Source organism: Penicillium coprophilum, assembly GCF_028826855.1.
Source record: "Penicillium coprophilum strain IBT 35676 chromosome Unknown utg000001l_segment0_segment0, whole genome shotgun sequence".
NCBI lineage: Eukaryota > Fungi > Ascomycota > Eurotiomycetes > Eurotiales > Aspergillaceae > Penicillium > Penicillium coprophilum.
In genome coordinates this window covers 2216584-2243638 of record NW_026622720.1, presented here as the reverse complement: position 1 = coordinate 2243638, position 27055 = coordinate 2216584, and the positions used below count along the sequence as shown (strand labels likewise).

At 48.2% G+C, this 27055-nt stretch overlaps 8 protein-coding genes across 8 annotated transcripts; 4 read left to right on the top strand and 4 right to left on the bottom strand.

Moving 5' to 3' along the window:
* Positions 1-4250: 4250 nt before the first annotated feature.
* Positions 4251-5851, top strand: N7500_000844 (alpha-arrestin; the record flags this gene model as incomplete). Its single annotated transcript, XM_056671990.1, has 2 exons — positions 4251-4957; positions 4978-5851. The coding sequence occupies 2 exons, from the start codon at positions 4251-4253 to the stop codon at positions 5849-5851; spliced, it is 1581 nt and encodes a 526-aa protein (XP_056537563.1).
* A 792-nt stretch (positions 5852-6643) lies between these two features.
* Positions 6644-8070, bottom strand: N7500_000843 (D-serine ammonia-lyase DSD1; the record flags this gene model as incomplete). Its single annotated transcript, XM_056671989.1, has 4 exons — positions 6644-7095; positions 7175-7667; positions 7723-7839; positions 7900-8070. The coding sequence occupies 4 exons, from the start codon at positions 8068-8070 to the stop codon at positions 6644-6646; spliced, it is 1233 nt and encodes a 410-aa protein (XP_056537562.1).
* A 1410-nt stretch (positions 8071-9480) lies between these two features.
* Positions 9481-10662, bottom strand: N7500_000842 (uncharacterized protein; the record flags this gene model as incomplete). The annotated part of the gene is made up of 2 exons (XM_056671988.1): positions 9481-10419; positions 10477-10662. 2 exons carry the CDS (start codon positions 10660-10662, stop codon positions 9481-9483), a joined length of 1125 nt encoding a protein of 374 aa, XP_056537561.1.
* A 1238-nt stretch (positions 10663-11900) lies between these two features.
* On the bottom strand, positions 11901-13925 carry N7500_000841 (AAA family ATPase CDC6; the record flags this gene model as incomplete). Its single annotated transcript, XM_056671987.1, has 3 exons — positions 11901-13525; positions 13580-13825; positions 13880-13925. The coding sequence occupies 3 exons, from the start codon at positions 13923-13925 to the stop codon at positions 11901-11903; spliced, it is 1917 nt and encodes a 638-aa protein (XP_056537560.1).
* Positions 13926-14484: 559 nt separating this feature from the next.
* N7500_000840 (DNA-protein crosslink repair co-factor UBX5) lies at positions 14485-16070 on the top strand (the record flags this gene model as incomplete). The annotated part of the gene is made up of 2 exons (XM_056671986.1): positions 14485-14935; positions 14995-16070. The coding sequence occupies 2 exons, from the start codon at positions 14485-14487 to the stop codon at positions 16068-16070; spliced, it is 1527 nt and encodes a 508-aa protein (XP_056537559.1).
* Positions 16071-17479: 1409 nt separating this feature from the next.
* Positions 17480-19755, top strand: N7500_000839 (putative Ste20-like serine/threonine protein kinase; the record flags this gene model as incomplete). The annotated part of the gene is made up of 4 exons (XM_056671985.1): positions 17480-17557; positions 17606-18020; positions 18081-19342; positions 19396-19755. The coding sequence occupies 4 exons, from the start codon at positions 17480-17482 to the stop codon at positions 19753-19755; spliced, it is 2115 nt and encodes a 704-aa protein (XP_056537558.1).
* A 1518-nt stretch (positions 19756-21273) lies between these two features.
* Positions 21274-24028, bottom strand: N7500_000838 (putative C6 transcription factor; the record flags this gene model as incomplete). Its single annotated transcript, XM_056671984.1, has 4 exons — positions 21274-22090; positions 22149-23523; positions 23579-23637; positions 23862-24028. The coding sequence occupies 4 exons, from the start codon at positions 24026-24028 to the stop codon at positions 21274-21276; spliced, it is 2418 nt and encodes an 805-aa protein (XP_056537557.1).
* Positions 24029-25255: 1227 nt separating this feature from the next.
* Positions 25256-26649, top strand: N7500_000837 (L-rhamnonate dehydratase; the record flags this gene model as incomplete). The annotated part of the gene is made up of 3 exons (XM_056671983.1): positions 25256-25342; positions 25400-25622; positions 25685-26649. The coding sequence occupies 3 exons, from the start codon at positions 25256-25258 to the stop codon at positions 26647-26649; spliced, it is 1275 nt and encodes a 424-aa protein (XP_056537556.1).
* Between the last annotated feature and the right edge of the window lie 406 nt (positions 26650-27055).

Here is a 27055-nt window from a genome sequence, read left to right as displayed (position 1 = left end):
GCTACAATTTATGTGTAATGTCAATTTATTTGTCCCTCGCGATACATATGTGATGAAGATCTAAGAAAAGCAATTGAGAAGTCTATCTCGTTTCGTCGAGCCTGAGTAAGGAACATCAAGCACAAATATCCTCACCATCAGTCATTATCGGAAGTTATATATAGAAAAGTCTCTTACACAAGGTATGCCTTTTCCACCTTCTTCTGTCGCCTACCTATAAGAATGGAATGGGGGAAGATTATCTTGAAGATATCTAAGGAGAATATGTGAGAAGCCCGCCGAAAAGACCTATAAGACATTGTAAGACCCCATAAGCGGCCGTCTACTCTCGTATATAGGTACTAACAGAAAGGAAATATAGTAGTCCTTGCAATTATACATAATGCCTCGTAGGAACATGATCTTGCTTCTGCAGTGAATATTGAAAAGATATACTGTCACTAGGCCATTTACAATACATCCATTTAATGGTATGTCCCTGAGAGTCGGGTTTCTCAACCGCAAGACTGACCCTATACGTGCCCCGAACCGAATTCTCACTTGTTATTATATCTATTATCTATACTCCGTATACGGAGGACCTGAGTAAGCATCTCCCTCCTTATAAACAAATTCGAGTCTTAGCAGTAATACCCTTGGACAAACTAGCCAAGACCAACAAGTCCCACAGGGCCGCGCCATTGAGGAAAAACAGGATTAAACTTTGCTCTAATGTATCAAACTGCCTGCTTACGGTTCTATTGAAGATCTGATAAGACCTGGGACGCCAATATAAAAGGGTTTGAAATTATATTCTTGAGTCATACAAGGCTTAAACCAAAGCTACATGCGCCTCGTATCATATCGCTTGGGTCGGCCAACAACGATACCAACATATAGTTCTTGTTTTTGATAGACGAGCCTGGCCCAGTACCAATACTACATTAATTCTCGCGCCAAATCTTGCCACACCGCCAGCCAAATCGAAGACATTGCAATATCAAATCGGCTAGCCGGTATAACGATCGCCTCACTTGGGCACTGCCAAGCTAAATTTTAGCTAATTGTTACCCCAAGAAACGGCGGTCTCCGACGAGAACTAGAAAAAAAAAATCGAAAGTACGGTTTCTGGCCCCATCAAAGGTGGATGCAATTCCACAGCGCGATACAATCTGTACACATACATTCTTTAAGCCAAGGGAAAGAACACCCAGCGCAGAGAGTGAACCAAGGACAAGACGTTACCACAGCGGGCCGTGAGGCTAAAGATCTCACGTTACAACGGGCCGAGTATAAAGTTCCGAGTGGATGACAGAAAATTTCTGCTTTCCCGCGCTTAAGCGGACCCGGCCATTCTCCGGGACTTTTTCCATTTATATTGAATCTCAATCAGTTTTAGCTCTGCGGGTTTAAATCGCACCATTCAGAAATTCAAATAGTTGGAAAAAAAGAAAGTAATTTCGGAGTTACACAATGTGCATCACCTCTGCTTAGGGCTATCTACACTGTCTTATGACGAGATGGCGTTATTCTTTGGCATATGGCTGAATGTGCGGGAGCATATTGGACCATATTTCTCCACGATTGTACTTTGTAATTTTTCTCGAAGGAGTCAAATTCGGCGAATAATTAGACAAAACAAACGCTGAAAAAAGGGCGGAGAGAGATCGGAGAAGCAAGCCGAGATCGCCCCGAAACAGGAAGTTCGCCTGAGACGTTTGCCGATGCCCCTTTTAGCAACAATTATTGGCTAGTCCATCCGACGAGCCACCGGTCGACAGCCACTGATTTGCGATCGTGATTTCCGAGCCGTTGATCAAGGTTATTGACCATGACTATTTTCTAGCCTCGACATTGGTATACCTCTTGCGGCCAGTCCAGGGAGAAAGAGCAAGGAGATAGCATGGACCTACTTGATCCGTCGATAACTTGATCACTACTTCTTATTACCTAGATCAGGACAATGTTGCGCATCATACAATAGAGCTGAGCTAGGTAGATCGATCTACCTCTACGCAAATCATTAAAATCTCCGATGCAAGAGCTGACGTGCCCAGTGCAAGAAGGCACCCGAATGGCATCACCGTAGGTCTCCAAGCCCGAGACAGGTACAACGCACGCTATGGCGTGATCACTATCCTCAGCTCACTACCAGAGTTCCGAGGAAACGTCTCATCTGTACGGGTCCATACAAGCGGGCGAGTCAGGAATCCTGACCCGATGCACGAGCCCAAATAAGCCGCAATTCTTCAAGCTCCTGCATGTACACCACATGTCCGTGCAGTTCCAGTACCTGGGCACCCTGCGCGCGAGCTCGATGCTTATAGGTGAGGATGAGCGGTTACCTCCTGACGACGTTGTTGTTGTTAGGTAATTAGTGTACGTGGCGGGGATGATGATTCGCTATGGAGCAACCTTGGGAGCACGGATCATATCTTGACAGTGAAAGGGCTAGAACCTTTTGTTTTTGGATGTTCATTGTTCAGTTTGATATCTGATAGTCGAGATGCTTCATGTCTCTTCAATTTCACGGATCTCTCAGACCCCCGCAAAAGTCAAGGCTTGCAGTGCGGGGTAGAGGGCGTACAGGATAGGCGAGTCCCGTGGCCTCAAGAAAGGGACTGCTTCCCGTCCGTAAAGAGTCAAATCCACCGTAGTCCACTTTTATAGATCAGACGACTGAACAATTTGGGCGGTCAGAACGAAAAAAAAAAAGGAAAAAAGAAAAAATTTTCACGGTGGAGCTCCGTGAAGGGTCCTTTTCCATCGCGTTTTGTTATCCCAATGCGGAAAGGTGGATTGGCCATATTTAGGGCGACGCTAGTCGAAGATCCTCTGGAACCTTGGAAGGAGATGATGGCCGGTACGGTAATGACCCAGTATGGTATTGTTTGTCATTTACCTAGGTCTGGACATGTGGAATGTGTGGTCCATGACTGTCATTCTAACGCCATCACGCCACGTGATGGCTTGGCCTAACCTTGGATTAGCTACATCTGCTGTAGTCCAGGAGATATTGATATTAATAGATGTTTACAAAATATGGAACTCGACCATGAAACATGATACGCAAGTCGTGGCATTTCTAACCTAGGAAGTCAAAACACTACTCCGTAGCAATTAAAAAAAGACACCTCATCGGGCACATCTCCGTGTGTCCCGTCGGGCTATACGGTTATACGGTGCTTGATAATCTCAAGCCGGGGTAGTACTTCCGTCTTACTCTACAAGTATAGATCCTGTCATTGGTCACATTGGTCACATTGCCTACGTTGTATGTGATATATACCTAAGGTTTCAAGCAAAGCCCACATGCTAAGCAAAGCCATCTGCAATCTGTTGTATTCACCATACAAGCCGATTAGGCCATCGCCAACCTATCCGACCGGTTTAGCCGAACCGGTACATCGTGAGTCATTGCGCACGGCCGTTTTACGAGGGAGCTAAGAGTGGCATCATGTGCTCCCATTGACTGCCCTGATAGGGTCTAGCTCGGATTTTTATTGATGGTTCCTCTGTAATCGAAGTATAATGTATACACTGTTCAAAATGTGGGGTAGAAGTCAAAGTCAGGCGATGGCAAATTTGAGGCGTGTAATTTATGTAGTTTATATGTGTCCCTATATCCGATATTCTAAGATATATTATCTGGGCAATGGAATAACGTCTTAGGCCTGTTTGATCTAAGAAACTTTGAATACACCCATGCCTTGAATGAGGCATACACGGGTAGAATTGCGACTTCCAAGGTTCAAATAAGCCCGATGATCTCAGAATAACAAACAAATTGAATCAAAATATAGGGACCTTGGAGGGGTCAGATCACGAATGCAGTATTTTTGGTCATGACACAGTATGTGTATTGTCAGACTCCACAATGACGCTGTCCCACGCCCCACTTCCGAATTCTTTTCTTTTCTTTTCTTTTTCTAATTGAATGCGCCGGTACCTGGCAAGTGGAAACAGCAGTGGAAAAATTAGAAAAAAAAAGAAAAATTCCAAAATTCCAAAGAAAATTCAATTTTTCCTGGTTTACTTTTTAGTTTTCCACGGATTCAGTGAATTAGCACATGATTGTTCTTGCCATTCAAAAGCGGCGGGTTGCGCACTGAACAAGCTGAAAATCTTTTTTGGTAGATCTTCCCATACTTTTTCAGAGAACTATTATGTGCTGGATTGCTTCATCTGATTCTCAATTATTTCATCACCGTACTGCCTCTTGAACATCGAGATCCTATCACATCTAATTGGACCTCCACACCATAGCCAAGATGCCGGGCCGTCTGATTCCCAACCTGATGAGTTCCTTACACTCATCAGTCACCTCAACCCCCAGTCACTCCAACTCCTCGTCAACCGTCTCCGTCAATGAGATTCCCGGACATGCAAAGAAGCCAGCTCACAAGTCAGATCGCGCACGATCCCCAGACCGCCGTCTATCCTTCACCATGGATCACTTGATTCATCCTCTCCGAGACCACAGCAAAGAAAAGCGCCGCAGCTCAGGACGGGTAGCACGTTCCAAGGAGCGCTCCAGCCATGAAGTGCACCCACCAGCGGCGAAGCTGGATGTTCTGATCGAGTCCCCGCCACTGGTCTGCTATGGCCCGCCTGCCAGCTCTACTGGCGCACTCTTCTCTGGACGCTTGCGCATTGCAGTCCCTGAGCTGACTGATGGAGTCATCTTGAGTCAGTTCGATGTACGGCTCGTCCACAAGACCACCACCAAGAAGCCTGTCTCCAATCACTGCTCCCACTGTGCTAGTCGCACCGAAGAGTTGACCCAGTGGAACTTCATCACCGAGGATCTTCACCTCAAAGGAGGGGATCATGATTTCCCCTTCAGCTACTTGTTCCCTGGCCATCTTCCTGCTTCTTGCAATGGTGTCTTGGGCCAAATAGAATACTTCCTACTGGCGCATGCACGCAGCATCACCGGAGAGGAATATAGCCTCAAGCTGCCTCTGGACATTAGTCGGTCTTTGCTTCCCGGGCCAGACAAGTCCTCCATCCGCATCTTCCCCCCACTAATCTCACTGGCCGCATTGTGTTGCCATCCGTCGTTTACCCAATCGGAAACTTCCCTGTCGAGATGACCTTGAGCGGTGTGGTCGACAAGGGTGAAAAGACCCAGACCCGCTGGCGTCTTCGAAAGATGATGTGGCGCATTGAGGAGCAACAGAAGATTGTATCCACTGCATGCCAGAAGCACGCTCACAAGATTGGCGGCGAAGGCAAGGGTGTTTTGCACCAGGAGACTCGCGTCATCGGACACAACGAGGAGAAGACTGGCTGGAAGACCGACTTTGACACCGCTGGTGGTGAGATCACCATGCAGTTCGATGCGAACATCAACCCGGCTGCCAATGCCGTCTGCGACATGGATGCCCCGGGTGGTCTGGAAGTCAAGCACAACCTCGTCATCGAGCTCATCGTGGCTGAGGAGTTTTGCCCCAACGGCAACACCCGCCTCATCACTCCAACTGGTGCCGCGCGTGTGCTTCGCATGCAGTTCCACCTCCACGTCACTCAGCGTGGTGGTCTTGGCATTAGCTGGGACGAGGAGATGCCTCCAATCTATGAGGATGTCCCCGCAAGCCCCCCTAGTTATACCAAGCCCGATGGCGCCCACAGCTTTATTGAGGACTACAATGGCTCTCCACTCCCCGACTACGAAAATCTGGAGCGCATAGATTCCTTGCGACTGGACAGCAGTTCTACTCGCTCCACCATCTCCTCCAATCGATCTACACACGGCCGGTTGCCACGCTTTACCACTGACGACCTCGTCACTGGGCAATCGCCTGCTATCTCGCCTGTTCCCTCGCGCGCCCCTTCTCGCGCCCCTTCAATTGACTCCTCCCGCCAATAAAATCTCAAAAACTCCAACATCCTCTAATCAGCTGTCTTGATTATCGTTCTCCCATTATGACTTGACGATTCCCACGATCAACCAAAAAATTACCCAGTCACAACGCCTTTTACGTTCTACCATAATTTCTTATCGTTTTTTTCTTTCTTCGTGGATTTTGATCCTGTTTACGCATTACTTGAATCCTATCTCGATGGGCCTTATGACCCGCGACGAAAAGCAACTCGGCCATGGAAATAGTCAGGCTGCCACGCTTTTTTCGCACGGGTCTTGTTCCGCCAAGTTTGCATGATACCCATTCACATATGTTCTCCTGTGCATAATTCTTTTCTTCTACTACTTGTTCCTCGTTTTATCTCTGGATGGGTTGGTTATGGGCTCACAAAATATCCACATCTCACTCGCATTCGGGGTTGACTTTTAGTTGACGAATTTTCTCTCCTCATTGATACTTAATCAATTCATGATCATGATCTACAAGATACTCAATTTAATCTTCGTAACTATACCTACCGCTTAACATACTGATCAATCGAAATGCTATCTACCAACTCTGTTATATCAACTCGTTTGAAGATGTACTACTGGACTGGGCGATATACACACCATTTTGGATATCTGATATACTACAAGTCATCCAAACCAAATAACAAAATGTCAAGCATGGAAAAATCCCTCTATAAATTGTCTGATCTACTGCTCGAATTCTCTCCTTTAATATACATACTTCAACATACACGAAAGACACAAACACCAGCCATTCTATAAAACCCACATCAAACCCCCCAACAATCACCATCCCTTCCACGGAACCCAAGTTTCCCGAACAATATCCTGCTCATCAACAACATAATAAGCATAATGCATAGCAGCCGTAATGCAAGCATGCTGAATATAAAGCAAAACCTTATCCCCAACAGTAAACGCATCCTCCACCTTATCCCCATCACTAGACTTCGATCCCGTCTTCTCAACAAGTCTGTGCGTCTGATCTGACTCCGCCCACCCCAGAATCCCATGCTCCTGCGACATCCGCACAACGCTCCACTGCGCTCGATCAACAACCACCCCATACCCGGGGAACTCGCCTGTCTCTTTCGAGAGCGCGATAGTCCCCGCGTTGATGAGCGCCTCGTTGCGATCGGGATACACGCTGCAGACATCAGCGAGAATGCGCACCGCCTGCTGCGTCGGTTCCACGAGAGACGTCGAGACTTGCTGCAGGTCGTTGGTTGGGTAGTTTCCTAGCGTCTATGTCAGTTTCTCCGGTTTCATGTCCTGCGGTAGACTACGCGGGGTTGGTTATCACGAATCAAAACATACCAGCATGTAACTCCAACTCCATCCCCTCGAGCAATACCCCCTGGAGTCTTCTCACCACGTGTGCTGTGGGCGTTGATCCCACCGACACCACGACCCTTCGATTGGATTTCCCGTCGACCAGGACTCTAGCTGCTTCCGCTACGCCCTCGACTTCGCTCTGGAGAACCGCAGCTGCGGCATCCTCCGTACGACATGCATATGAATGCCCGGCATGGCAGTAGAAACCGTATACGGTAGCTGCAGACGATGACTCGATGCGCTGGATCAATGTTGGGAGGGATGGTGAGTCGGTGACCATTCCTGCGCGCTGGGAGCCGACGTCGATCTTGATGAAGACGGGCCATGGCGCTAGGGGAGAAGGCGATTTGGAGGCGTAGGATTCGAGGAGATCTACCTGTTGCTCGCTGTCGATCATTAGGATGATCTTTAGGGATTCGTTTAAAGTCTGGAGGAAAGGTAGGGCGCTGGCTGAGACGGGTAAGCCGTAGAGACACTGTTATGGGGCTTAGCTGATGCAATCTCATTGAAGAGTATGTCCCACAACGCACCTCGTCTAGTTTGCCTTCCTTGACTAGATCGAGGCAACCCCGGATCTCGGATAGGGTTGATGCGACGATGCGACGGTGTATGCCGTCGCCCAGCATCATGCGAGTCACCTCAGTACACTACATGTCCAACGATATTAGTACATCGCTTGAAGGTCAATGTTGGGGTGGAAACGGTACCTTGAGTGTTTTGACATGGGGCCGAAACTCAATTCCCAACTGTTTGACATCATCTAGCAAGATCTGGATGTTCTGCTCCAGTACGGGCTTGCTTAGGATGAGAGCTGGGGTAGGAAGCTCGGAGACCGAACGGCCAATGTAGGAAGCGTGATTCTGCAGAGAATAATCCATATTTGACAGGTTTAACAGAATGAAAAGGGGTCAAGGACAGAGATCTCGACGGCGGATTTATGTGAGCCGATAGTGGGGTTCAACGATAAGGCGTGGGGGCATTTTGTCTTGTGGGGATGGGAAGTTTGTAATGGACAGAAACATTGATGATTGGGATATTTAGAGAAGGAAATGTTCGAAGGTTGCATTGTTGTTCTTACACAGGTTGTGGTTTCGATCACTCCATGGAAAGGGGATCTCTAACAATTACGCATACATCAATGAAGCCCTATATAAAACCTGAATCGGCTTTGCGATACAGAAAAAGGAAGATCCATTTTCATTCCTTGTCTGACTATCGAGGTAAAACTCTCATTTCATAAAAATCATTGCCCAGTTAACCACATTTGCTGCTCACGGATAAAACACGCACGAAAAGACTTTGTATTGGCCAATGGGTTCAACTTTCCTTCATTTTCTCAACATTGGGTCGAGAAAAATTTGGCCAAGCACCGCAGCAGATCGTTTTGTTGTGGGCCCTCATCTTTGGGGGGGATCTGGGAACCAATATCGATAGAAACCCCTGTGTCGGTATTTAGCTTTGTATGTTCGAAATCAAACGAAGCCAATTGAAGAGCACTACCTGTAGGCTCTCTGTACACGCGGTATGAGAAGAGGGATAACGATTTCAATCCAGATGAGGGAAATGGCGTATATGACGAAGTTAAACCGGAACCACATCCAGAAATGCCTATCAATGATCTCCAGGGCATTCTCATGTAGATGAAGGAAGACTTGTGCCCGATATTGCTTATTGACAGCCGAGGATATGGCAGGAGCTTTGTGTTCATATCCAATCGCTTGTAGTAACAGGCCTGTTGAACGACTACGAGAGGTCAGCATAGTCCACAATGAGAGTGATGTTTGGAAAGCACTTGCAGCGAGGCAAAAAGCATGAGGCAAAGCACACTGGCCATGCAAAGAACAAGGAATGTTCCCAGAAATGCCATGTTGCACCAGTGGTGAAGATGTCAAGAGGAAACTCTTCTCCTCGACGAGCTTCATGGGAAAGTTTGACAGGCACGTGCTCCAGCCATATCAAGCAGTGGGTTTTGGGTAAGTGCGACTTCACATCGGAATGATTTCGTGAGCATAGAAGACAGTTAGGGAAGATAATCAATGTCCGCTGGGGCAACGTAGTCAAACCAAACTGGGGACGTTGTACATGAAAATTTGTGACGCTCTGAGACTGGAATGTTATATCCTGCTTAATGTATAAATTTGAGCTTTACATAAGCGTTACTTTTGTAGACCTCAGTCCTTTTGTTCGATCCAAGTCCTAAGTCACATAGTCTTGTACGTTCAGAACCAATGGGCTGGTAGCAACAGTCAATTCAAATCAATCAGTTGGTGATGTTGTCTGTCTGTGGGTTACTTCGAATTCTTCATAAATGGTGCATCAGCCAACGCATTGGCCTGTATCTTCCAAATTGCCTTGCCCAACATCACGAGTTCCAACCCAAAGTCCGCGAGCAATGTATCTACAGATGGGTCTTCATCCAAGACCACCTTGCCATATTCTTCATCGGAGGCAAACGTAGCAACCCACCACATTATCTTCCACCGCTTGACCGCTTCAATAGCCTCTGGATGTCGGCTGTCAACATCGGTAGCAACCATGTAAAAAGATGATCGCTTAGCGTGACCGCTCTTTGGCTTGAAAAGCCGGACCGACGAGATCTTATGAAACGTCCAAATGAGATTCACAGTATTCCATGCTTCAAGCCTGTGCAGAAGAACGACTATGGTGCCACCAGGCTTCAGATGCTGAAGACTCAGAGCAAGCTGCGTGGTGACCAGTCTTTTTGCTTCCCGGCTCTCTCGATAAGGGGCGCGTGAATGTTGTCTCAAAACCTGGCCATCACATATGACCAAATCAAAAAGCCGGTCTTCCTCAAGTTGTCGGGGCAAAAAGTTCTCAGCGTCTTCATGCCCTTCGGGGATCTCGCCTGCATCCATGTCGACAGCAAGCATGGTCACGTCGAGAAACACTCGCTTGAAATTCAAGCCACTTGGCAGACGGCTTTTATACCCCCCACAGGAGGCAGGTAGGCTGAAAGCCAGAGCGTGTGAGCCTGGGTTCTTCTTCAATGCTATCTCAAGGAATGCACCAGGGGCCATGCACATGTCGAGAATGGCAGGTGGAGTTGAATCAACTCGTTGGACTTTAAAAGCATTGGTTTCTGTATCGATTTCGCGTCCTATTGTTTTCATCAACTTATGGAAGTAAGCTGATGTCGTTTTGTCAGACTTGTCGGCATTTCGGCGCATTTTCGCGAAGTATTTATCGCCTTCCGGGGCTTCCCATCCCTATTAGCAAGATGGTGAGTATTATGTATGTATCATATATGAGCTGGTGTGACTGACCCTCTTTCTCACCTCACTGAGCTCTCGGAACTCTGGACTCTTTTCCAGCAGGTAGGGTATAACGGACTTGCTTGTTTCGGCAGAATCTTCTGTAGATTCCTTAGTCAACTGAGGGTCGTTAGTCTGGCTCTCAGGCAGGAGAGCAGGGACTTCCACCTGTGCTTGACTCAAATCAACTGGCGCCATGATTTGACAACTAGACTTGAGATTGTTCCCACCAGGGTCATTAGTAGGGTAGAGAATAGGTGGTTGTGAAATCAACCTATCCTGAGTATGGAGATGGTTCATATTTATGTGAATTTAGATTATTTGCTTTGTTGTTTGCACGTCACATTGCGTAATGTCTGCATGTGTTTAACACATGCCTCTACCTAGATTAGGCCTCTACAAAGCCCATAAGGCCCCCATTGAAGCCCATCCCGCTGTATTAATATTATCTCGACATACATAAAGTAGCTGATTAATGACTGTATTTTACGTATGTTCCAACCTACCTACCTAGGTATCCATTCACTTAGTTATATATGATTTTCATCAAGTTTGATTCCTCTCCATAAATCTACTTCCTCTCTCCTTCGTATTTCTCCCCGTCCTATTATCACCACTGAGATCGTTTTTATCTTTGAATTTACTTACAGATTTACAAGGGAGGAAGAAAGTGAAGAATAAATAGCTTTATATTCAACTTTTATGGTGATTGAAATACCCAAAAAAACCAGCAAAAATGTATTAATTATGCAGTGGTAATAAATTGGTAAGTTTGTATTGTTTGATCAAAAACGGGGGCCCATTATGAGCCTCAATGGGCCCTGTGGGCTCAAGGTGTATAAGCCCATAGCCCAACCCATTAGTGGGTTGGGTTGGGTTGGGTTGGGTTGGGTTGGGCTTTGGGCTTTGCAGAGGCCTAATCTCGATATACTAGGACGGGGATCCAAATCCATGTGCTAATCTCCAACTTGCCGGAAAAGCAGGTATAACCAATCTGTAGGCTTGAGTCAATCATATACACGGGCTTTTCACACGCAAGCCCTCATTTAAAGATATTATGGGTGCGGTGATGGCCAGGACATTTGGTCTGCTTGGGTACAGCATGCTTAGGATTACAGGAAAGTCTCCTTTGTTTTAATTTCGTTGATCAAGTCATTTGTGCTTTTTATCTGTTTTTGTGTATGAGATCTCATGAGTTCACGTCGAAGTAGAGCAAGACAGAGAAAAGTCAACAGCAAGGTGAGCCATGATCGAAAGGCGCTAAAAATGGTGAGACAAGGATATTACCAACTCCAAAAATGAAAACTCCACGAATGTTAAAACATGACAAAAATGCCCCTCGCATGGGACTCTCGCAATGCAGGAATGGGAAACGGGAAAAGAAAAGTGAAAGTTCGGCATGCTGCGTGGACGGACTTGAGAGACACGGAAGATCATTATAGTCCCTCGCCACGAAGAAGGCGCCGAAGGATTCCTTCTCCGGGACCAACAATCTGACTCTCGATTTCCTGCTGGGAAACGAAGCAGACAAGACCTTGTTCGTCAAGGGCCTTATGGGGAGTCGAAGGCGCACCAGATTTGGAAGGTGTACGGCGTGGATCCGTGCCGCCTGCGACAGTTCCGCCTCGGCCGCGACCCTGATACTCCCCAACCAGGCCCATTGTTTCCAAATTGCTGAGAACGTCTTTGAACTCAGTAGCGGTCAAGGGGTGAAGAATGTTGTCATTGCGGCATAAAGCACAATATGTGTCGAATGCTTGCTTGATAGTGGGAGCAGAAGAACGTGACTTAGAAGGCGTACTTGGAACTTCAAGCTGGCGACGTTTGCGTTCAAGTGCGATCAGGGAGCAGATAGCGGCTTTTTGTTGTAGGTTCAAACTTTGAAGTCGTTGAACAGTGCCCTGGCCAAAGGCTGCGGATGTGATTCGGGCAATGTGGGCGATGCTGGCTCGGGGTGCCGTGATGACTGTGTAGCTTGACATGGAAGTTGGCTTCGGAACGGTGTTGACTTTGGCAGGCGAAGACAGATTGGCGTTCTCTCCCAATACTGAAACGTTATCGGCTTCCTTAGCTTGCTTATCCAACTTTTGAAATGTCTCTTGTTCAATGACGTCGATTGCCCGTTTGATCAACTCAAAGGCCTTGCGGAGATCGCCTGTCTGCGAGGCTACCTTCTTGGAGCAAAGTTGGATGGCAGCTGGTTGAACAAAGGGGACAAGCTTGGGGTCGGATTCTGCTCCAGCAGGGAGCAATGAGCGAAGACGATTGGTCATGACGTTTGCGATAGATGCAGCACTGTACGGCAAGAACGGCAGCAAGCGAGGCTTGAGATTCTTCGCCTTCAGCTGTGGGAGAGATCGGTCAGTCAAATCAAGGGCGTTAGCGATGCCAATTAGCATCAGCCTGGACTCGCTTTGCAATGACCACTCGAAAAGTGACTGCAAAACCCCTGAATCACCATTGAGCAGGTGGTCAATCTCGTCCAAACTGACCAGGAACAGATCTTGCCCTTTCTTAGATGGAATGAACGTGGATTTTAAGCGATCTCCCTCGCTCTTCTTGAACATATCCGAGTCCCCACAGAAATCTTGGACCAGTCTACTGTAAACATCACGAGAAATTCGCATGCTTGCACAGTTTACATGTGAAACTCTGACGTTGGAAAGGTCAAGATCTGCACACACTTCCTGGACCATGGCGCTCTTTCCAGTCCCTGGGGGACCGCTGATATAGAGGCATCCTCCTTTCTGAGATTCCATTCCCTCTGTGATAAAAGATACCAACTTTTCCCGCTCTGCATCGCGCCCCACTAAACGGCCGGAATTGGAACCCCGGGCGAACAGTTGCCTGGCTTGCGAATACACCGAGTTCACAATTTTGGGAGTGGCACTCTGCCTGGGGGTCGGGGGAAGATCGGCATGGCGAGGGGTGCGCGGTGTTACTGCCTTTGCTCCGACCTGCACTCGATGCCTAGGGGTGATGGGTGATTGCGGTAGATCATCTCGGAATCGCGATTTTGAAGGAGTCTTGAACTCGAACTCAATAGGTTTCGTAATTTCTTCTGCACATCCGGTCAGCGCTGCCTCAGACGCACTACCCAATTTTTCCAGCTTACCATCTACTGATTTCGAGACGGTAAAATGCGAATTGATCTTGACTGGAGATTTGAACTGGTCATCGCGCAAGGTATGCTTGGAAGAAACATTCTCCGGGACTGTCTTGCTCTCGCCATTTTCTTGATCAGGTTCGACCGCTTTATTTACAGTTGACCTTGTTCGCCGTAACGAGGTTGGAACGGTATCCTGTTGGTGAGCTCGGGGAGCGACTGTTCGGCGCTTGCTTGCGGTTCGTACCGGCAATGCTAGAAAGGTCAGAAATCGAGGATAAGGGAGGAAAGTGGGATGGATAATCTTACCTGCTTCCACAGCACGAGTGCGCTTTCCTAAGACTGTTCCTGCCATGGCTTGACGTAAACAAAAAACAAGATAAGAACAACAATCGCAGTTTCCGTTGAAGTTAGGAAGAATGTCAGGAAAGAGGGCCCAGCGCCCAGTTAGGAAATGTAATTGGCAAGCTCCACTGCTGGGGGCTATCGTGCAACGCGCTGGACGCGTCGCGCGTGCTTTGGTCGGGCATATCTACCACTTGTGCACTTCTTCGGGGATTAGTCAGCCGCGTCACTGGTCCCGGGGCCACCTCAGGTATCGATGATAGTCTCATGTGCGTTCCGAATCAAAGATGACGAAATTCTTTCAGCCTACATGAAGCTAGACATTCCTTTTCTGTTTGTATTTTCCCCTTAGTCCTCACCAACCTCTTTTGTGGGACCTATAACATAGTGATCTGCTGGTTTGCAGTAGTTTGCACCAAATCTCGCTCCCCACATAACACAACCTCCGAGTCTTTGCCCCATTTATACTACACCTAATCATTCAGTGGGTATCCGAAGTCAATCCTGTCTAGCTTTCATCTCTAAGACCAAATTCTTTCTCAAGGAACCTCAGACGACACGCTGCCACTATGGAGAACGACGTGATAGCTCAGTTCACCGAAATTACCGGCTCCACGCCGGAGCTGGCTATACAGTATTTGCAGATCACCGAGTTCCAAATTGAACAGGCCATGCAGCTTTACTTTGAAAGTGGAGGCGCACCTTTAACCGGTGAACCTTCTCAGCCTTCTCGTCGGCCTGGGATCCCAGACAATTCCGAGGTGGTGAATATTGACTCGGACACTGATGACGATACCCCCCAACACTCCGCCCCGCCAACATTCGATGACGACGAGGCTATGGCTCGGCGGCTTCAGGAGGAAATGTACGGCGGTCCAGGTGGTCCAGATAATGAAGATGAGGTGAGGGCGCCGTTGGCGCGGACAACGGAGACTTTGGTGGGGCCCGGAGCGGACTATGACAGTGGCGACGACATGCACGCCAATATTCTCAGCCAACTACGAGCTCGTCAACGAGGAGGTAGGTGCTGTTTGGTGGTTTCGAAATTTCTACTACCTTGAACTGACACCTCTCTCTAGGCCGGGTCGGAATCTTCAACCAGCGAGAGCCATCTTCGATATGGACCGGCGGTGATGAAACTCGTCGTGAAGAACTCTCTGCCATGACTGGGGGCGCATCGGATACATCATCCAAATCCAATATGCTCGCTGAAATGTACCGTCCGCCTTTCGAGATCATGTCACGACTGCCTTGGGATGTGGCGCGCGACGAGGGAAAGGAAACCGAGAAATGGCTACTTGTCAATGTTCAGGATGCATCAATTTTTGACTGCCAGGTTCTGAACCGTGATTTGTGGAAGGACCGTGGAGTGCAAGATACCGTCAAGGAACATTTCATTTTCCTGCAGTACTCGAAAGATGACCCCCGCGCGTCTTCCTACCTCCAATATTACTTTCAGGGAAGCGACGTCTCCGACAATTACCCACACATTGCTATTATCGACCCTCGAACTGGTGAACAAATGAAGATCTGGTCTGGACCGCCTTTGGTCAAGCCCGCCGACTTTCTCATGCAACTTCACGAATTCCTGGATCGCTACAGCTTAAATCGCAATGTGCGTAACCCTGTCGCCAAGCGCAAATCCGACAAAAAAGACAAGAGCGTTGATGCCATGACCGAGGAGGAGATGATGGAGATGGCAATGAGAAACAGCCTTGGGGGTGCAGCAGAAGCTGGTCCGACACTCGAAGACCCCGATGACTTGACGCGCAGTACGGACAATGTTAAAGGCAAGGGTAGGGCTACCGGTGAGGAAGATGTCATCATGGACGAACCGGAGCCCGCTGCCGTAGCCTCCCCATTCGCGTCCATCCCCAGCGATCAACCACACACTGAACCTGCTGCGGACCCGGCCACAACTACACGCATCCAGTTCCGACACCCGTCTGGTAGAGTCATTCGACGCTTTTCGTTGTCTGATCCCGTTCAGAGAATCTATGAGTGGCTCAAGGCCGATCCTCCCTTGGAAGATAAGGCCGGGCTTGAGTTTGACCTGAATAGCATGGGACGCAATCTCATTGATCAACTTAACACCAGCATTGCAGATGCAGGACTGAAGAACGGCACTGTGATGATTGGATATGTGGAAGAGTAATACTCTTACTGTCTTGATCTTTTCGTCTTACCATCACGCTGCAATGTTTTCTAGGTTTCTGTAAAGGCGTTGATGGAAATGAATTGGATCCCGTGGGATCTTACCCTTTGTTCCCAGGCTGGGATTTGTCATTTCCGGGGGTATCTCTCAATCTAAGAGGCTTTTCAGTTGTTATTGCCAACCTTGAGGCCTAATACCAAAGCTTGCCTGGAAACCATACAATGAATCATGATAATCAATGTGGTACCAACTTACGAAACATGAAAACAAAGATATGTATGGAGAGTACCGAAGTAGTGTAAATTTGTAGAGCTACTTCTGCATAAGGAGATGGGAAGAGGTTGGAACATTAACATAGGATTAATTGGTTTGATGTTCCCAATAAGGAAACCGGTTATACACATCACTTTTTGTATTGCGGTCTCACAAGTACTTTTCATGTCCAATCTTTGTCTGACGGTTTCTCTCAAGAGTAGTGAGGTTGGGATATGAAAGAACTAATTGTTATTTAGCGAAGTCGTGCGATCTATATAATCAAGGTGCCTCTATGTAGACTTTATACAACGATGTACAGCGACCTGCTCTCCGATCGATACAACCCCAGAACGTAGCAAGTGTCATATAATTCTTATTTTTTTATGCCCACAATACACAATTGACGATTATATCAAAAACAAAAGTACAAACATGCTTCCATTCGAACATTCCCACTTAAGAAAATATCAAATTTGAGAGTTGAAATGATGGAACTTCCAGGAGAGAATTGGATATGGTGTATCCTAGCATCTGACTCTCAATATCAAGTCCAATTGATAACTTGGAGCCTTTCCTTGCAACTCGACACCCGGAGGGTACAACGTTGTTGGACTCGGAAAGCCATAGATACACCGCCCCCAGATAAGCAGCGGCAAAATAAGCCCCCCCCCGCGTCGATAAACAAGCAAGGGCAGACGACATGGATATCCCTGAGAAATCCGGGGCGTGAGATGAGTTTTGTGAAGAGTATGCCACAAACGATTTGCATTCTCACAATCACCCTCGCTGCACCTGCTCCGATTGAACAATTGTCTTTGTTTACCAGTTGACATCTTATCAATGAGCACCCAAACCATCAGCACCCGTCTCTTCTCTTCTCTCTCTCCTTTGCAGTCTTGAAATCTTGTAATCCCAAAAGGCATTCAAAGGATCTTATCAATATCAGCAGATTGATCGGATTGCAACGCTATTCCATCCCAGGGAGCCACCCCGAGTCCACTTCCAGGTGCCGTCATGTATGGCTCAACCCCACACTCCGTCCTTGTGATAGGTGACTGCCAGTCATGAATCTGACAATCCTTCATTAGCATCAACATATTGAAGCTTGATTTATGTCTATCGTTGTCCTCCAGCGACTTGGATAATTTGCCACAATGCCACCTCCCATCGATCCAGAAACCATTTACACCAAGCAAAGTTGTATCGGTAGGTGTTCCGGTCCTTGGGCGTTGGTAAGTCGTGAACTTCAGAAGATTGCTGACTGCTTTTTGATTTCTTAGGCGGCGGAAGCTTTGGTAAGGTATTCAAAGGGCAAGTCTAAGACCTTCCATATCAACGTCTTGGTTCAACAAATCGCTGACCTAATTCGAATGATTAGTCTGGATAGACGCACTGGAGAATCAGTGGCTATCAAAATTATTGACGTCGAGAATGCCGAGGATGATGTCGATGATATCATCAAGGAGATTGCCATCTTGTCTGAGCTGAAATCACCCTATGTCACCAAATACCATGGCTCATACTTAAAGGGCTCTCACCTGTGGATCATCATGGAATTCTGCGCTGGTGGTAGTTGCCACGGCCTCTTGCGACCAGGTGTGATCCACGAGGAGTACATTGCCATTATTCTTAGAGAGCTTCTGCGGGGGCTGGACTATCTCCACAGTGACCAGAAGCTGCACAGGGATATCAAAGGTACGAACACCTCAGTTGATAGAGAGGACGATTTACAGTAACTGACACTTGTGATTACAGCTGCCAACATCCTTCTCAGCGCGAGTGGTCAAGTTAAATTGGCGGACTTTGGCGTGTCGGGACAACTGTCGGCAACGATGACCAAGAAGAATACCTTCGTAGGTACTCCATTCTGGATGGCTCCCGAAGTTATCAAACAATCTGGATACGATTACAAGGCCGATATTTGGTCCTTGGGTATCACGGCAATTGAACTGGCCTGTGGTGACCCGCCTTACGCCGATATCCACCCAATGAAAGTGCTGTTCTTGATTCCCAAGAACCCGCCCCCAACATTAACAGGCGACTTTAGTAAGCCTTTCAAGCAGTTTGTTGAGCTTTGCTTGCGCCGGGACCCTAAGGAGCGTCCGTCAGCCAAGGAGCTTTTGGAGCATCCGTTCGTGAAGCGTGCCAAAAGAACAAGCTACCTGACAGAACTCATTGAGCGCGCCGAACGTTGGCAAATAACCCATCGAGGTCAAGAAGACGACGACGAATATGATGAGTATGATGACAGAGAAGCCGACCAAACAGCAAAAGACAGAACTCAGGAAAAGGAAGACCTTTGGGACTTCGGCACTGTTCGTCCTGTGGGAAAATCACATGCCTCCCCTTTACGCCCAGTCACCAAAGGGCCAGACAGCAATGCGCGAACAAATGAGACAGAGGAGTGGGATCTGTGTGATGCAGCACCCCAACAAGCCGGAACAACCCAAACCCAATTACACGCTCAAGTGATTCCAGCAGAACCAGCAAACCCTGCTTTCAATGTTTCTCCCACCAAAACCCCCCTCCCTCCCTCTGCACCATCTTCCCCTCTCAAGCAACGCCCCTCCCAGACTGTACTTCCTCCACGCAAAGTCGTGTCTCCAGTGGCTACCAAAACCGCAGTGGACAGCCCTTCCATAAGGGAGTTGAACGGACAATACACACAGGCAACGCCTCAATACCCAGGAAAACTTGATACAACTTCTCCAGCCAATTCTGGCTCCGTGGTTAGTAACCAAGGCACCCCTTCCAAACAATCCTCCCTCATTCCCCTTCACGACCAACCCCGCACTCCATCTGGTCAAATTCTGCATAGGCCAACTCCACTTTCTCGCGCCATTGCTGATTCTCTGGGACAAAAGCCACAATCTCCGCGCATTCCTCAGGCTGCACTACCTCTGGGACACCAACCACAGTCCCCACGTGTTCCTCAGATTGCTCTTCCAAGACATACAGATCCACTGCAACAAGGAAAGCCAGTTTCCGGACTTAAGTCTAAGCGCGCAACAGCAAACGTAGATGACCGTGCTTTTCCCCACCGCTCCACCCCTCCCACACCCACTTCCAGCGAGCAGAAGCGTTCCCCCGACCCCTCCCTGAGGCTGAGCGGGCAACTGCCTGTGGAACTGTGATCCTCCCAGCCCTCCGTGCAGCAATGGATCGCCGCCGCAACCACCTCGTCCGTCTCGAACCCGGACGTAACCCTAACGACCCCCCGCCTACGCCAGAACAGGAGAAGGACTTCGACCGCAGTGTCCGCATCCATCATGGTCTGGAGAAGGTTGCCGAAGACATTGCTCGAGCTTTCAGTAACCTCCACCACTGGGATATGGAGAGTCCTGTCGACATGGGTGGTGGTGTTGATGCTGTTCTTGACGCATTCCTCGAGGAGGTTCTTGTCCGGTTGCAGCCCAATACTGGCGTGTGATGGAGGCGTTTGAATTCTGTTTTGAGTAAAGACGAGCGTTCTCGATGGAGTTCGTAAGCCCTGTGCTTTGTATGGTGTCACTCGCTTTTCTTTGTTTTTGGAGGCCTTTGTCTCAAATGCTTTCGTGTGTACGTTGTGTGTAGTAGTTAATACTTCATATGGGTCTCTTATCTCTGCTCTCACTTCTTGCTCTTATTTGTATGACTATTCGATTGATTATGGTGTTCTCGCCTACTCCTCGACAAAGGGACTCGCTGATTAGGGCGCACGTGAGAAGACCGATTGCTGGGCAAATACTGATCTCATCTAGAATTTCCCCTGCTCTATTTAAAAGTCGGTTACTTCTCATCACTAAGTGTTTCAAAGTACCTATTTTGTACAGGCAAAAACAATCACTCAGTGAGAATTAGAGAGAATTTTCATCTCACAACCATGGAAAGATAATTTACAAGATGTCCCTATTTTTGTCTCAAGAATCGGTAATAATGTCAATTTCCAGTCTGTTTCATTCATCTCCCGGGGTCTTTATCATCACTGAGCTCATCATTCTCCAAGACTCTAGCCATCGACAGTCCCCACGCCTCGGCTGTCTTCTTACTTTTCACAAACCACAGGAATAGCTCGGCTTCATTTTCTTTTTGCAACCCTCTTCATCGAGGATATCTTGCATATGACTTACCGTCGTCCTAGACGTCGTCGTTGGTAACACCTTTTTTTCAGCTTGGGTCACAAGCTTATATGATTCCTCCAATCTCAAAAGCTCCTCAGCCTCGGCCTTTTCGCGTCATCAGCACGACCTCATGGAGTTCAGGCGCAACTTAGACCCAGGAAGGACTAATGATGTCAGGATACCACTAATTTATCCAAGCAAAGCGGCTGAAATGTGAGGTCTAGCCATGAATCTCCCCACCGCCTGAGATTTTGCATCTTACGCCAACATGAGGATGGAGCTTCGTATTACGTTGATACTTCCACCCATTGAGCAACACACCCTTTCCCACGCACAATGGCTCTCCCCGACATCCTATGCCTCATCAACCCTACTCACAGTTACTCTCTCCACTGCCTTGACTCCTCAAATCAACCTGCTCTTCCTCTCCATATCCCATCATCATGCCGTGTAAGCCCTTCTCACCGCTTCTATCTCCCTTCGGCAGGGCAATTACTTCGAGTCCAAATCGAAGGTTCATTGCTTGCTTTTTAAAAGCTCCTTCCAGGGGTTTCATGGCACATTACCCCCAGCTTTCCTTTGCCTGGCGGTTCCAAGCTAGCAGAGCTAGCGTTCCGGGCAATCTACCACCAAAATATACGGCCGAATGGCACTGTGGACATGATAGTGCGGGATGAATACAAAGGTTGTTTGGTAGAGGCCAGACCAAAGGGAAAACTTATTCTCATACATGATTCTTTCTTCGATAGCCTATGCTGACACCTTTGCACTATAGGATGAGAACATATTCATCGAAATTGAGGTAAGAAGCAACAGCCCAAGGCGTAAACGAGGTGCATACTGTGCGCCTATGATGGTCGGAAAAGCCAATCAGTCTCCGGCGTCGGGATCAAGTAGTTGGTGATGTTGAATTCATTCGCGTTGGAGGAATGACCACCATCGTCTACTGAGCCAGGTGGAGGCGCGGGGCTAGCGTCCGTCAATCCATGAATCGACATCGGATTTGGCACAGAATCTGAGATCTCCAATTGAGTCGACGTATTCAAGTCAGAAGCCCGAGCAGGAGGAACGCGGGGTACGTTGAAGAATCCAAACACATCAAGGTACTCGAGCTCGTTGGGTGCCAAGTTGCGGGCGGGAATTGACGCTAGGGGCGGCCGGGGCTGGTGGCTCTCGCCAATGCCATTGTCGGCAGGTGATTCACGTGGTTGACGCGAGATCAAAAAGTCCAGGTCAAATGCACAGCGACGCATATCAGCAAGAATTTTGACTGTTGAGGGTGTGGATCGTTCGCCGTCTATGGCAGTCGATTGCTGATACTCGTTGTACTCATCCAGGACGCGTTGGAGGATGCTGCTGTATCGCTCCGCGACTTTCCAGTATTTTCCCAACTGGAATAGAGTGTCCACGAAGAAGATGATATCGGGACTGACGGTATGTGCAATAGTTGAGCCGTGGACAAGAAGTAGGCGTGCTGAGACCCAGAGCGTAAAGGCAAAGGGCGGGCCCATCTTGTCTAGCATGTTGTGCTCTACAACGATTTTTGTGACCGACAGAATGTTTTCGACAGCTAGCAGGCATCGCTGGCTGGCACTATACGAGGGTGTAAATATTGGAGACCGGGTTGTTGGGTATGCAGCCGAGGAGTGCAGACGAATTACAGCTCTGAAGCGGTTGACTCGTTAGCTGCCTGGAACATATAGACAAGATGTGGAGTACTCACGTTTGGTATGTTGCATGCAACTGCACCCAATCGCTATGCGGAGCCCGGCCATGCTTGGACCCACTGAAGAGTCGGGAAGAGTTTTCGTAGGCATACTCCGGTGGGAGATTGAACTCCCATGATGTGAGTTCACTGTCAAGTTTGCGATAGGTAGCCTGCCAATCCCCGACATCAGAAAGAGCTCCAATATCTACGGGCCGTTTCAAGAACAGGTGAATCCGCGAGAGGATACCCAAGATTTCAACATAGAGACCGAAAGACCCAACGTTCTCGGCTTTATTGAGATAATCCGCACGGTCACTGGAACATTGGAACCAACGCGTCTCAACGGGCTGATTCCTCACAAAATAATCATCCTTACAAGGGAGTTTGCGGTCGATATCTCTGTCGTCCAAGGCAAAATTGAACGCCGTCGCAAGGGTGGAATATCGGTCCAGCAAGTAGACCATCCAGAATAAGCGGCGCCTACTCTCATCTTCGATCCAAGAGTTAGGCTCCGAAAGAGTGACAGCCCTCAGGGTGTAGATCGAGGGATAGATGGGATTAATAAGAGATGACTTTGATTCCACAGCCAACCCTAGCTGAACTACAGACCGGGTAATCAGGGCGAGTAGCTTCCAACCAGGCGGCCCATTAGAAGACCCAACCAAGTCAAGAGCTAAAATCACAAGTGCCTGAAGTGCCTTGACCGAGGAATTTTCCAGGCCATACAAGACAACCTTTTGTTTAGACGAGTCATGATAGCGTTTTCTGTTCTGGTCATTAAGCCTGTTGTCAGAGGAAAATCGCAGAGTTGTTGCTACGATTGCATATAGCACCATTCGGTCTGCCTCATCTAGTGGTGAAGGGCCAAAAAAGGTATCCAGGGTTGTTCGCCGGTGGAGGATCGGGCACCACGAGTTGATATGTTCGAAATAGAGATCTACCAAAGCATAGAGCAAATCGTACGGTGGTAGATCCAGATCGGGGTCAGTGAGAGATTGCTCTTGGCTTGAGTATATGTTGACAGGAACCTTCAAAGACGATTCGTTTCCTGCATAATCGTGATGTGCGGTTTGGGCATGTAACAATTGACCAACTGGCGCTACTGACATGTCGTGTTGCAGGTGATTATGTGAGGCATTCTTCACGGAAACGTCTGACGGACTGTTGGTAGACACATCCGCACGGCGTGAGGGCAGAGGAACAGCAGACCCAGGGTCGTTGAAGTAAAGAGCCGTACTGGGACTGGGCCCATGAATTGCAGACGGCTCCGACGGAGAGCTATATGAAAGAGGCCCCGCATGTGGTAGCTGGTGAGCCATTGAAGACTGGTTTTGCAGTATATGCATCTCAATCAGCCGAGCTTGCGATTGGATAATGTCTTCCAATCGATCTGAGGTACGAGTGAGACACAATTTCAATGACGAGCAGATTGCATATCAAGTTACCAAGTCGTTGTTCCAACTCCTTTCCATACCCAGCTCTTAGCCCGGGCTTCTTCCGTTCCCTATATTCACACTGGTGGCCATTTCGGGTGCACCAGCCACAACTCGGTTGTATTCGGTCTGATTGGTCATTGTTAGAGATATAAACATTTGGCTATAACCACATTGCGCCATACCGCATTTAACTTTTCGTTGCTTGCATAGTTCACATCTTTATAGGGCCCTCGGGTTAGTCGAGGTTATGTTTCATATAAACATAGGTAGCCGAGGTGATTCAGGTACGCACGAGACAGTGAGGGGCCGCTTTCGCTTCAAGGCTCTTGTGGAGCCATTGAGTCCAACATGATCATTTTCGGAGTCTGAGGAATACTCTGCACTCTGATCTCGGGTTGGGTCCGCGAATTGCTGATTGGAGGATGGGGTCTCCTGGGCGGGAAGCGCAGTGTTCGGCATTTTGATTGAGCGAGACAGCAATTCGCCCTATCAGGGACCGAGCATGATGCAAGGCCGATTCACGGGTGAGATATCCGAATAGGCTAGGACCGCCTTGTATATATTAAAATAGAGGACTTCTTGGAACCTTGGAAGGATCCCGATAATCATTGAAAGGGAAAAGAGAAGAAGAAGAAATGGTCGGGCCATGGAGCTAAGGCCTCAGGCAGAAACTGGGGCACCCCGCATTTTCCACTCTGGGAATTCCCCTGATTTGATTTCTCCTTTGATGTTGACGATTCAGTCAATAACAAAACCATTGGGATGGGCTTCAGTCATTGCTTTCTACAATCAAGAATAGGCTAAACAGTGGAACAGAAATTCATGACCAATCCCAGTCCACAGGGCAGTTGCAAAGATTTATTTTTGTATAGGGTAGGGCTCGGATTTGCTATAAGCATACTGCTTGCTTATAAAGGACCGTAAACTATCTACTCTGTACATCATACATGTATAAGCGTTGGGCTTTCCGTACTTTTGTCTTGATTCCTACGCGCTAAAGTGACCGGGCGCTATAACAAGCATACACATTGCAGTGACTTCGAGTTCTATACCCTCACTACGCCGTATGTAATATCAAGCTTTTTATTAGGCTGAAAATTGGCAGCTGCCAACTCTTTCCAACATTGGACAGCCAAGTGTTGCCAACACATCACTATAGTTCACGGAATACTCTAGGGGAAAATCGTGACCATCAGTGATCACTTCCCCTACGATTGCCTCCCGCCTTATATCAACGAGGATATATCACCAGATTGATAAACATAGTAAGTACTAGACTCATACATGACGTTGAATGCATATTCTCATCAGTTAGGAATATCTTAGTCTCCGTAAATTCGCATAGATATAATGATTGAGAATAAATCCGCGGTTGTGAGAATTCCCCAGATGGTACTTCCAAAATTCTGTCTCGAAGTTTCCAAGTCTCAAAGTATTAAGGGACTCTAACAAAATTCTAGAAGTATTTTGATCTCCACATATAGGCCGTATCACAATGAAAATAACATGTGCAACAAATTCTCCGAGTCGCCGATTCTCCGTCTCTCGGGGTAGCAATGCACCGAGCTCCCCTCGGCATGTGGAAATCGTTGAAATAGACGTGAATTCCCCGCAGTCATTGGATCTCTACTCTTTTTCTTTTTGTATCTTCTCCTGTGTTTTCCATTGAGACTTCATTTATATATCATGAGTTCAACAACGGAGTTCCCCCGCATCAAGGCTGTCCGCACCTTCATCATTGACGGTGTTGGCTCCGGCGGCGACTATCACAATGTAAGAGCTCTGAGATGTTAATCCTTCCCATACTTCATATGCTTACTATCCACACAGGTTAAGGGAGGCCACTGGCTGATCGACAGCAACATCTCCACCCCCATGACCAAGTGGGCACAGTTCCGTGGCTCGCGAACATCATGGGGTATCAATGTTTTGGGATCATTCTGCGTGGAGATCGAGGCTACAGATGGCACCAAGGGCTTTGCGACTGGTTTCGGAGGTCCTCCCGCATGCTGGCTGACCGAGCAACATTTCAACCGCTTCTTGATTGGCGCCGGTATGTATACCACGTCACATACATTGAACAATGAACCCTACTGACAAATTATACTTCAACAGACCCCCGCGATACCAACGACCTCTTTGAGAAGATGTACCGTGCCTCCATGTTCTACGGCCGCAAGGGCCTGCCCGTCGCCGTGATCTCGGTCATTGACCTGGCTCTGTGGGATCTTCAGGGGAAGATCCGCAACGAGCCCGTCTACAAGATGATCGGAGGTGCGACTCGGACTAAGTTGAATTTCTACTGCACCGGTCCCGAGCCTGGCTCTGCAAAGGCCGCCGGCTTCATCGGCGCCAAGGTCGCCTTGCCCCACGGTCCTGACGAGGGCACCGAGGGCCTTCTGAAGAACGTTGAATACCTGCGTCAGCAGCGCGAGAAAGTCGGCGCTGACTTCCCACTCCGCGTCGACTGCTACATGTCCCTGACTGTCAATTACACAATCCAGCTTGTCAAGCGCTGCGAAGCTGCCGGACTCGACATTGACTGGTGGGAGGAATGCCTTTCGCCCGATGACTTCGATGGCCAAGCGCTCCTTAAGCGTGCCCATCCCAGTGTGACTTTCACCACCGGCGAGCACGAGTACTCCCGCTACGGTTTCCGCAAGCTAATTGAGGGCCGCAACGTTGATATCCTTCAGCCCGATGTGATGTGGGTTGGTGGAATGACCGAGCTGCTCAAGGTCTCTGCCATGGCTGCTGCTTACGATCTCCCTGTTGTTCCCCACGCCTCCGGCCCCTACTCATACCACTTTGTCGTCTCCCAGTCAAACAGTCCCTTCCAGGAATACCTTGCCAATTCTGCCGATGGCCACACCGTCCAGCCTGTGTTCGGGAACCTGTTCTTGAACGAGCCTATTCCTACCAACGGCTACCTTGATGTTTCTGTCTTGGACAAGCCGGGCTTTGGTCTGGATCTCAACCCCTCTGCCCCTTTGATCCCTGCTGCTGCTATCCTTACACCGGCACCCCAGAAGTCCTTACGCGCACCCGACAGCGAGGAGGCGGCCAATGTCTCTACCTAAACTCGTTGTAATTACTTGTTATCGTTGTATCTCTGATTTATTTCATGTTTACGCATTATACGAGAGTCATGTACATACACATCGGATATCAGGATCCTCTAAATACCATCTCATACTGATTCCAATCTCCGGCTCACCATCAGGTTATACGCCATTAATTCACTACACTCTGTCTATGACTTTTCCAAAAGAAAAACATAGATATCGGTCTTTTGGTCCGAGACGACTGTCTAATTCAGCGCATGTCTGTAGCGGGCATCATGGTTAAGAGGCATGTTTACTAAGTAGGGCCTTTATACCTAAACCTACCTAGCTACCTCGTTAGTAGTAGGATCATCTTTACCCCCTTCACTGGATTGTACCATACAATATTTCAGGATACTTGCTCTGCCGAAGTTTGCTTATG